Source organism: Limulus polyphemus, unplaced genomic scaffold (assembly GCF_000517525.1).
Source record: "Limulus polyphemus unplaced genomic scaffold, Limulus_polyphemus-2.1.2 Scaffold5736, whole genome shotgun sequence".
NCBI classification, from domain to species: Eukaryota; Metazoa; Arthropoda; class Merostomata; order Xiphosura; family Limulidae; genus Limulus; species Limulus polyphemus.
In genome coordinates, this window is record NW_013671346.1 from 27,955 (window position 1) to 40,421 (window position 12,467).

The 12,467-nt window shown below is 32.5% G+C and overlaps 1 protein-coding gene across 4 annotated transcripts in view; it reads left to right on the forward strand.

Moving 5' to 3' along the window:
• Positions 1 to 407: 407 nt before the first annotated feature.
• The window catches only part of LOC111089272, a 13,614-nt gene continuing 1,554 nt past the window's right edge, over positions 408 to 12,467 (forward strand). The window contains exons 1-2 of one of the 4 annotated variants that reach the window (XM_022401460.1): positions 408 to 631; positions 6,044 to 6,208. In XM_022401460.1, coding sequence (XP_022257168.1) covers positions 491 to 631; positions 6,044 to 6,208 — 306 coding nt within the window. In that variant the 5' untranslated portion in view covers positions 408 to 490. Of the gene's footprint in view, positions 632 to 6,043; positions 6,209 to 6,966; positions 7,365 to 12,467 lie in introns of those variants that run through there. The other 3 variants (XR_002613558.1, XR_002613557.1, XR_002613559.1) reach the window with 3 other exon arrangements.

Below are 12,467 nucleotides of genomic sequence, written 5' to 3' on the forward strand. Positions count from 1 at the left end.
ACAACGCTGCTGCTACTCGCGCTTTATGCTACCGAACCCCATTTTTCACTTCCTTTCATGTTGATGTTTTATAAAGAAAAGCAGTCAGAGCGTTACTGCCAGAGACTGAAGGGTTTCAGCTTCGGCAAAAAATATTACGTTTTAGACGGTTAAAGAAACCCCCACTCTACGAAGCTCTGGCAGTAAAGCAACTGCCCTTCGTTCGATGGTTCCCTCTGACCTGCTCTGGCAAAGGTTCGGTTTTTTTTGCTCTGTGTCGTGTGGCTGTCAACCTACAGACACTGCTCATTGGCTAGCTGCTCCCACTGGGGACTCCTCTGCATAACCTAGGTATCAAATCAGAGCGCTATGGGGGAGGTTTCATCCAATGATCAGCCTCTACAGTTGACGTAGGGTTCCAACTCTTCTGTTGCCGTCACTGTCAGTACAACTTTTATCTAGAATTGGTGACCAACTAAAGAATTTTTGTTGAAATGCGCAAACGTGAAAAATGGCCCAGCTACCAAGGCCTGCATCTAATTATACCCGGGAGCTGTATTTTATGTTTTTATGTGCCAGTATAATGAGAAAAGTTCCTGGTTCAGTGGAGCGCCACGTAACGGACTTAAACTGCTGGAGTGAGCTCAAGTCAGTAAGTTTCATGACAGTGCTAAATCTAGGAAACACTCGTGGAATTTTTCGAAAGAATCCACGTCAATTAATGGAATATGTGATGACCGTTGTCCGGTATTCTGTTGTGCTATTCAATTATTCTCTAAAAAAAGCGTACTATTATGAAACCGAATTTCATCAAACGTGCTGGGAATGTAGATTGACTGACAATATTTTATTTTATTATTTTTATTAATATTTATTCCAGCATTTTCACACTTCTAAACTAAACCTTTTCTAATCTATTTACATAAAAAAAACGTTTTTCTAACTTACCACCGCGTGGCAGTTTGGGAAGCTCTGTGTACAAACTAGCGTGAAAACACGTTGAAATTACGTGTTTGTCTATATAATAAGCTTTCAGAATTAAAGTCGCGTTAAAGACACATGTAGCTATGGTACAGTAAATCATTCAACCAGAGATCAGAAGCCAGACAAATCTTCAAGCTCATATTCATTACAACTCTGATCACAGACACTTAAGGTAATGAAATCACCCCTCTCGTTTTTTCATACCTTATTAACTAGAAAACCTATTTCATGAAGTTATCACCAGGTGGCAGGACCACCAACTTGTAACTTTAAAATGAGCTCAATCATCTTGACATTTACAGAGCGGGGAAATCAACTACACGAAAGAGAAACATTATTATATCCCACTAGGTGGTACGTTACATTTCACTACTCAGTCAGAAAGCCCTAAATATTAATTATGTTAGTGACTGTATGTAGAAACTACACACGTACACTGTTGGTGGTAAATTTTGTTGTTGCTTACGTCACTGATGCCTAACTAAGAATATAAATTAATGACAATTGTTTTCACTGTTCCTAGACTCGTTCTTCATTGCAGCAAATATTCTAAAACTATTTAATTTAACTCACCTTAGAAAGGAAAATAATAAACACTTCGTGATTAGTTAAATACAAGGGAGCTGTTTCTACTTGATGTATTGTTCCTAACGAACAGGGCCCGGCATGGCCAGGTGGTTAAGGCACTCGACTCGCAATCTGAGGGTCGCGGGTTCGAATCCCCGTCACACCAAACATGCTCGCCCTTTCAGCCGTGGGGGCGTTATAATGTGACGGTCAATCCCATTATTCGTTGGTAAAAGAGTAGCCCAAGAGTTGCCTTCCCTCTAGTCTTACACTGCTAAATTAGGGACGGCTAGCGCAGATAGTCCTCGTGTAGCTTTGCGCGAAATTCAAAACAAACAAACAAACCTAACGAACAGAGAGTACCATATAAACAGAGAGTAGGAATGTTCACTACTACATGAACAGAGAGTATGAATGTTCACTACTACATGAACAGAGAATGGGGATGTTCACTACTACATGAACAGAGAGTAAGAATGTTCACTACTACATGAACAGAGAGTAAGAATGTTCACTACTACATGAACAGAGAGTATGAATGCTCACTACTACATGAACAGAGAATGGGGATGTTCACTACTACACGAATAGAGAATAGGGATGTTCACTACTACATGAACAGAGAATAGGAATGCCATTTAGTACTTACAACATACTCATCAAATATTTTTTGTTATTACTTTTTTTTTTTTTTACTTTTCGGGAGAATTACAGCAACTTACAGGTTAATTTGCATTTTCCAGTCCTCAGTCTAGTTGTGATAAATTTCTTACTGACAGTACATTTAAAAAGAGATTTGAGTACTTTTATGTAATAGTTTAGGCTGTATTTTGTTCATTTAGTAGTGATAGATTTAGGCTGTATTTTGTTCATGTAGTAGAGATAGATTTAGGCTGTATTTTGTTCATGTAGTAGTGATAACTTTAGGCTGTATTTTGTTCATTTAGTAGTGATAACTTTAGGCTGTATTTTGTTCATTTAGTAGTGATAACTTTAGGCTGTATTTTGTTCATTTAGTAGTGATAACTTTAGGCTGTATTTTGTTCATGTAGTAGTGATAGATTTAGGCTGTATTTTGTTCATTTAGTAGTGATAGATTTAGGCTGTATTTTGTTCATTTAGTAGTGATAACTTTAGGCTGTATTTTGTTCATTTAGTAGTGATAACTTTAGGCTGTATTTTGTTCATTTAGTAGTGATAGATTTAGGCTGTATTTTGTTCATTTAGTAGTGATAACTTTAGGCTGTATTTTGTTCATTTAGTAGTGATAACTTTAGGCTGTATTTTGTTCATGTAGTAGTAATAACTGTAGGTTGTAAGACGATATTCTCTTATCATTTTATCTTATCTTTTATCATGACGTTTCGAATTACTTGGAGGTTTTATTTTAACTCCAGGTAATCAGTACATCAAAGCTATAAGTTACATTTCGAACTTGGTTTTGAAGTTTTAACTCATGAGTTTACCTGAGAATATATACGTAAGAAACTGGAATGACGTCAAAAGTTCATGTTAAAATTTAAATACTATAGTATAATCCCATTCTTAACCACGCCTCCAGCGGTAGAGGTAAGTTTATGTAGTTAATAGTACCTCTTTATTTTCATAAACAAACATGAGACAAGTATGATTTAGATATTCTCTGATGGACAAAAAATAACAAAATTATATTAAATAACCAAGAACTTCAAATGTTTGTAAAACATTGAATTAAATTTGGCCCACCCCTTATAGTTGATCTTTTAACTTCACATGTTTCTCAAACCGATTGTAAAAACATTGAGTTAAATTTGGCCCACTCCTTATAGTTGATCTTTTAACTTCACATGTTTCTCAAACTGATTGTAAAAACATTGAATTAAATTTGGCCCACCCTTTATGGTTGATCTTTTAACTTCACATGTTTCTCAAACCGATTGTAAAAACATTGAATTAACTTAGCTCACCCCTTATAGTTGATCTTTGTTTCTCAAACTGATTGTAAAAACATTGAATTAAATTTGGCTCACCCCTTATAGTTGATCTTGTAGTTCCTCAACAATTTACAATTCTTAGGTTTCAATTTAGAAATTATTGGTACAACACTCTTAAGTAATCCATATTTCAAGATTAAAATTGTTGTACAACATTTTCATATAATTCAGGTTTCTATTTTGGCACAACACTTCACTGTAATTCATCAATATGAAGCCAGATTAGCAGTGGATGTAAAATAGCACAGGAACAAGAAGTAAAACAGTAATTAACTTTTGGCTTCATAGACACAGCAAAGGTCAACACATCTCACTAAATTAGAGGAATACAAGAATAATCAACTTTTGGCTTCAAAGACACAATTCTGGTATTCCTCTAATTTAGTGAGATGTGTTGACCTTTGCTGTGTCTATGAAGCTAAAAGTTGATTATTCTGGTATTCCTCTAATTTAGTGAGATGTGTTGACCTTTGTTGTGTCTTTGAAGCCAAAAGTTGATTATTCTTGTATTCTAATTTAGTGAGATGTGGTGACCTTTGCATGTGTTGACCTTTGTTGTGTCTTTGAAGCCAAAAGTTGATTATTCTGGTATTCCTCTAATTTAGTGAGATGTGTTGACCTTTGTTGTGTCTTTGAAGCCAAACGTTTATTATTGTTACAATATTTGATAAAACGTTTACTGATGTTACATTGTTTTGAAGTACCATTGTTACAATATTTGATAAAACGTTTACTTATGTTACAAGTATTACTTTGTAGCTGATTTGTTTGGAAAATAATTTACTCTGATAATGCTTGATAGCTCTGTTTATATTATATTTTATATTCTGAATATGGATCATTTTCAAGTAATAACTCACTTCCATGCTCCAGTATTCAGTACGAAATACTAAATCCATTGCTTCTTAACTTAACTTTTCCATAATCCTCTAATTTAGTGAGAAATACTTGATTTGAAGTAGCATTGTTACAATATTTGATAAAACGTTTACTGATGTTATATTGTTTTGAAGTACCACGTTTCACTTATGCACAACACAGTAAGTCTAAATGCTATCTTGTACACACTTTGATCTCGAGCCGCAGTGGACAGAGGCGAGTAATGTGAGGTGAACAAATGAGTGAGTAAGTTGTTGTGAGGTGTTCTTTTTATTTGAGGATTAACAATATAGAGTGATATTCTCAAGATCGTTTGAACTCCTGTTTCTCTGAGAAACAAATCGTTTGTCCTATGATGTGATCTTAATGTATTATCTTTGTCATTGTAGGTCTACATTTGTCACCTTTATGTCGTAAACTAATACTCTTCCGATAAAATATTTTTTCTTATCTTTTCTCTCATCACTGATTCAGACGTGATCTTTATTTAGCTGTGAGTGGTATCTGAAGATTACTTTGCTCTGACGTTATACACCTTCAGGGATGATGGACCTTGTATCCGAATGTTGTATACGAACAAGATTTTATGACTGTCCTGCGTAGTATGTTCATTAACATTGTAATTAAGGTGTTCTTTTTGTAAATAACTTATAACTAGACCTTATGAAATAAAGTTAGAAACGATCTAATCTATAGACACTCTTTCAAAGTACTTAAATGTTTTGAAGGATGAACTTATTATAGAAATATTTGTGTATTGTCGATGTTTTGAAAGATGAACTTATTTTAGAAATATTTGTGTACTGTAAATGTTTTGAAGGATGAATTTATTGTAGAAATATTTGTATACTGTAAATGTTTTGAAGGATGAACTTATTTTAGAAATATTTGTGTACTGTAAATGTTTTGAAGGATGAATTTAGTGTAGAAATACTTGTGTACTGTAAATGTTTTAAAGGATGAACTTATTGTAGAAATATTTGTGTACTGTACATGTTTTGAAGGATGAATTTATTGTAGACATATTTGTGTACTGTAAATTTGAAGGATGAATTTACTGTAGAAATATTTGTGTACTGTAAATGTTTTGAAGGATGAATTTACTGTAGAAATATTTGTGTATTGTAAATGTTTTGAAGTATGAAGTTGCTGTAGAAGTATTGGTGTACTGTAAATGTTTTAAAAGATGAATTTATTATAGAAATATTTGTGTATTGTAAATGTTTTGAAGTATGAAGTTGCTGTAGAAGTATTGGTGTACTGTAAATGTTTTAAAAGATGAATTTATTATAGAAATATTTGTGTATTTTATTAGAAGTCCTTTGCCGGTTTTATTAGCAAGTTGAGCTGCAATTAAAATTATTTAAAAGCACTGGATATCCTCTGAAGATTGTTCTTGTTAACCTCAGTTTAAAAAGCATGCTGAACTGCAATTAAAATTATTTAAAACCACTGGATATCCTCTGAAGATTGTTCTTGTTAACCTCAGTTTAAATAGCATGTTGAACTGCATGTAAAATTAGTTAAAAGCACTGGATATCCTCTGAAGATTGATCTTGTTCACTTAAGTTTAAAAAACAAAAAATTATCTGTTTACAGGGCGCAAGTTAGAGACATTGGATCGTCTTTCCCCCCTCTCATACTGATGTAAATTTATTTAGGAATCTCCAGGTACGTTGAAAACACTGAGGACAATTAACACCTTACATCAGAAGATTCTTACCTCTAAAGACATTGTGTTCAGGACTATCGGATACTATTTACATACATGTGTTATACTGACCTATTCTTTAGAACTGTGTATTCGTCACCTCGGTGGGTCAGAGGTAAGTATAGGGCTAAAAATGCTAAAATCTGAGGTTTGATTCCCTACGGTAGACAGAATACAAAGAGCCCATTATGTAGCTTTGTAATAAGAAAACAACAATAACACGAACTCTGGATTCATATAACTTTTAACTTTGCCTCGGGGAAAAATGTATATAACTATTTTGTTTATATTAAACAATCTGGACATAGAGCTCAGTGTAACATCTTGCTGTGATATAGTTTTAAAGTAGAGTAATCACGCCCTATGAGTCTTATCTTACTATGCTTCAAACAATAAACTTCAATGCTTAGTTTTATAGAATAGTTTATGATATAGTTTTAAGGTAGAGTAATCACGCCCTATGAGTCTTATCTTACTATGCTTCAAACAATAAGCTTCAATGCTTAGTTTTATAGAATAGTTTATGATATAGTTTTAAGGTAGAGTAATCACGCCCTATGAATCTTATCTTACTATGCTTCAAACAATAAGCTTCAATGCTTAGTTTTATAGAATAATTTATCATAAAAGTATGATAATAAATAATAAAATTGGTATACTACAGCGGAGAATGTATATAAATTCGAACACAGACATTGATGTGTTTGTTTCATTTTGAAACAACAGTTCTTCTTAATTCTTGTAATTTCTGTAACGTCAGTAATTCCAAAATTTTGTTATGATTAAAATTTAACCCCACTCGTTTAGAGAAAAGAAATTATCCGCTGTAACTCAACAACAAAATGTTGTTTTTTTTAATTCAATATGAAACATTAAAGCAGAAGTTTCAGAAAACCAGCTAAGAGAAGCAACCCAGTTGTTTTACTTAGCGTTCTTTGATCGTTCTTGGGTCCCAGGTAGCCACTCGTATATTTTCAGAGGGTCTTTCTAGTGGGACAAAAAGTGTTCAACAAAGATAAAATCATTGGACATTATTAACTTTCTCAAACGCATTGTAGGAAAAATCTTTCTGGAACTGTAAACAAGTGAATTACCTAGTTTCTGAATAGGCAATTTGGGTTTGGAGAACTGTTTATTGAGTGCTGCGTAATTCGTAACACTTCACTAAGTCACGTGGCTATTATTATGCCTGCACGGAATGCTTAGATACGATCTTAAGATGAACCTTATCAGTGAAGGAGGAGGGCTTGAACCAGCACGCTGTGAGTAAGGTTAGTAGCTATCACGTGAACAGCAGTCGCTTGCTAAGTCCCTTGAATGTAAATCATAAGTATTTCTTGACTAATTTATCACAGAAGAAACAAAATTAGTTAGTTTCCTGCCCACAGTGTATCGAAAGTCAGATAGAATGTCTTCTAAATATAGAAAGTTGTTGTGTATAAATTAAGTAGTGGATGTAAGTATAATACTTATTTACACAATCAAACAAGTATCAACATTAATACAGTTCTATAAATTAAGTAGTGGATGTAAGTATAATACTTATTTACACAATCAAAATTAATGTTGATACTTGACAATTCTATAAATTAAGTAGTGGATGTAAGTATAATACTTATTTACACAATCAACATTAATACAATTCTATAAATTAAGTAGTGGATGTAAGTATAATACTTATTTACACAATCAAACAAGTATCAACATTAATACAATTCTATAAATTAAGTAGTGGATGTAAGTATAATACTTATTTACACAATCAAACAAGTATCAACATTAATGCAATTCTATAAATTATGTAGTGGATGTAAGTATAATACTTATTTACACAATCAACATTAATACAATTCTATAAATTAAGTCTGGTACATTATTGTTTAACGTGTGTAATGTGTGTTTTCTACCCTTTCAAAAATATGTAGAAACGTCTTTGAACATGTGTGTGTGGAAAAACCGTTCTCAATGAAAAATTGCAGTGATTAATTTTCACTTTCTGTTTGCAAGTATTCTAAAGATCCTGAAATAAGAAAGAGTTCTTTTGACTTCGAGTTAAGGCACAGAAGTTGCTATATTGCCTGTTTCTATTTACACCTTTCTATGCTAAGGCACCACAAATAGGTTATTCCGAAATCGGAGAAGTTGAGTCAAATTGATGACTTTATATTGACCAAATTAACCAGTTTGGCATCTATATGATATAAGGCTTTGGCTTCAAGACTACGTAGCTGTAAGCCCAAAACAATAATTAAAACACAAAGTAACTTGCGTTATTGATGTCGTTTTTTTAAACAGCCACGAACGTCAACACCAAGCATTAGAACAAGTCTATTTAGCTGTGTTATTTTGTCGATGTGTTATGCTAGTCCAAAAAAAAAGGTGTTTTGGGTTAAATACTTTCAAAACAGGAAAATTTTCAAAACCAAAAACACGTTTCAGCTTCAATGGTAGACAGATCTCCTAACAACGAAGGAACGATAAGACGTGCTTATAATATAAGATATAGGTCAGAAACTTTTATTAACAGGTATAAGCTGGTATATACAATATAAAGAATAGAACATTGTACACAATATCAGAAATATAACATTACACACACAATACCACTACTAGAACATTATACCCAATATGAGGACTAGAACAGTACACACACAATATCAGGACTAGAACATTACACACACACAATATCAGGACTAGAACATTACACACACACAATATCAGGACTAAAACATTACACACACAATATCAGGGCTAAACTAGAACAGTACACACACAATATCAGGACTAAAACATTACACACACAATATCAGGACTAGAACTGTACACACACAATATCAGGACTAGAACATTACACACACAATATCAGGACTAGAACATTACACACAATATCAGGACTAGAACAGTACACACACAATATCAGGACTAGAACAGTACACACAGTTTAAGGAACAGAAGGGCACAATTATAGTATCTTGGAAATAGAAAAGCATACTTATAGTATTAAATATACGAAACCCCATCTATATATATATATATATATATATATTGTTTGTAATTAGGAAGGAACACTTACAATCCTAAGATTAAGAAGACAAGTCATGCCTGTAATATGGAGAACACAAGAACGAAATTATAGGCACAGTTATAATCAATGGTATAGGAAAATAGACGTATATACTTAGGAATGGGATGACAACATAATTTCAGAAATAGAAAATGATATTTAACTTAACATTTGAAGGCTAGAAAATAAATTGTTGTCAGAGTACAATGCTAGGTTTAGCTTAATGATTTTATACACGCCAAGTGACGAGTAAATATATATATATATTATCATAAACCTATACATTCTGTCTTTCCAGACTTTATCACCCGAATAAGTATATCTTTATTGTGGCTTTACACTTCTAATAATTTCATTTTTAACATATTCTTTACTGTGGCTTAAGACTGGTAACACCTGCATTTTTTATCCTATTCTTTATTGCGGCTTAAGACTGGTAATACCTTTATTTTTAACACATTCCTTATTGTGACTTAAGACTGGTAACACCTGCATTTTTTATCCTATTCTTTATTGTGTCTTAAGACTGGTAACACCTGCATTTTTAACATATTCTTTATTGAGGTTTAAGACTAATAATACTTATATTTTTTAATATATTCTTTATTGTGGCTTATAACTAGTAATACCTTTGTTTTTTTACATATTATTTATTGATGTTTAAGATTAATAATACCTGTATTTTTTAACATATTCTTTATTGAGGTTTAAGACTAATAATACCTTTATTTTTAACACATTCCTTATTGTGACTTAAGACTAATAATACCTGTATTTTTAACATATTCTTTATTGAGGTTTAAGACTAATGTTAATATCTAACTATTAATTAAAGTGTTACTTGGAATTCCTCTGTAAAGTTAGCTTACCATTACGCTTGATAACCTGGAACACAATAAGTTCTAGTCGTGTTAATATCTAACTATTAATTAAAGTGTTACTTGGAATTCCTCTGTAAAATTAGCTTACCATTACGCTTGATAACCTGGAACACAAGAAGTTCTAGTCGTGTTAATATCTAACTATTAATTAAAGTGTTACTTGGAATTCCTCTGTAAAGATAGCTTACCATTACGCTTGATAACCTGGAACACAATAAATTCTAGTCGTGTTAATATCTAACTATTAATTAAAGTGTTACTTGGAATTTCTCTGTAAAGTTAGCTTACCATTACGCTTGATAAACTTGTGAAATGGCAGTAATAGAAAATTAACGACACTTCAATGAACGGTCATATTTTGTGGGCCTGAGGTGGTCAGTATGTTGGTCATCACGAACGTATTCAAGGCTTTCATCATTAGAATCCTGAACTTAGCATTATACTTCTGAACTCTGACAACTATAAACAAGAGCCAGACAAGTTTGGTAGAAGAGTAGGCACATTTAAGCAGTAGAGGAACAAACTTAAAGCCTGAAATATTGCCTGCACAGTCACGATATCCTGCAGTGTTGAATAGAAAAAGTAGAAATTTTCAGCACGGCGGATGACATTGCAACATTCTTCTAGGCTTTAATTTACCTTAAGAAAGTCTGAACGTCATCACATAAAGATGACAAGCCTGTTTCTTACGAATAAATTATTCAAATTCACGTTCGTTATTCCATTCTGTCTCTCTACTAACTGCATCTAAGTTCACGAATGGTTTTTTTATTAGCGTGTTGTTTATTTTGCATTGGTTTGTTTATTGTTAAAGACAAAGCTTCACCACGGGCTATCTGCGTTGTGCCCGCCATGGTTATCGAAACACGGTTTTTAGCGTTATAAGCCATTTGACTTACCAGTGAAAAACTGGGGGTCTTTTATTTTGGTATTTGTAAATGTGACAAAAATATCTTGAACAAATAGGTATATGTCTAGAAACTCACAATTCATAATGGTAGTTATAACACAAGTACCACGATCGTTAGTTTAAAGAAATGTGATTGATCTAGATAAGTAGTTTACTCTCAGTTCCAAAGAAAAAACTGTAATAACTTACTAAACCTTATATATATATATATACCTGGGAATTTTGGTATAATTAAATATTGACCAACTGTAAAGATCAATTTATTTCGATCTCCGGTGAACTCAAGGGCGAAAATTGGGTTTCGGTAACAACGATGAATAGTGCACAAATAGCCAGTTGTGTAACTTTATGTTTATTAACAAAACATACATTATAATAATTGAAAAATAATGCATCTCTACTCATAAACATTTATTGTTCTGACTTCCAAATGAGGAGTTTTATGTACCGTGATTTGTTGCCTGCAAGAAAATAGTGATTTTTATGTACTGTGATTGGTGGTCTGTTAGGAAATTATGATTTTTATGTACTGTGATTGGTAGCCTACTAGGAAATGATGATTTTTATGTACTGTGATTGGTAGCCTATTAAGAAATGATGATTTTTATGTAACGTGATTGGTGGCCTGCATTATTTTTGAGAAAGATTATAAAAACAACACTCGGTTTACATGTTTACTAATTTTTGGAAGGTTCACTAGAATGTTAAATCACTAACCACATTAAGTCTGCTTTTCTTGAGCAGTTATGCTCTACATTATTACAATGTTCAATTTGTATCACTAACTACATTAAGTCTGCTTTTCTTGAGCAGTTATGCTCTACATTATTACAATGTTAAATTTGTATCACTAACTACATTAAGTCTGCTTTTCTTGAGCAATTATGCTCTACATTATTAGATAACAAAACATCAACATCATACCTTACACACAAATTACATTTTTCGTAATTGAAGTAACATTTTGTGAAAAGAATTACTCTTTTAAAACTCATGAATCAGGAGTTCAAGCAGAAATACTGATAAAACTGAGTTATGCAGGCTGTTATAAATTAATAACACTATTAACTATCTGCTACAAAGAACATGAGTGATCTAACATGCTTACCGGTTGTTAGAAGTAACCTAAATACTTATACAACATACTAATAGCCTGTTAGAACATAAGTATTTATACACTATGTTTACCGGCTGTTAGAAGTAACCTAAATACTTATACAACATACTAATAGCCTGTTAGAACATAAGTATTTATACAGTATGTTTACCGGTTGTTAGAAGTAACCTAAATACTTATACAATATACTAATAGCCTGTTAGAACATAAGTATTTATACACTATGTTTACCGGCTGTTAGAAGTAACCTAAATACTTATACAACATACTAATAGCCTGTTAGAACATAAGTATTTATACACTATGTTTACCGGCTGGTAGAAGTAACCTAAATACTTATACAACATACTAATAGCCTGTTAGAACATAAGTATTTATACACTATGTTTACCGGCTGGTAGA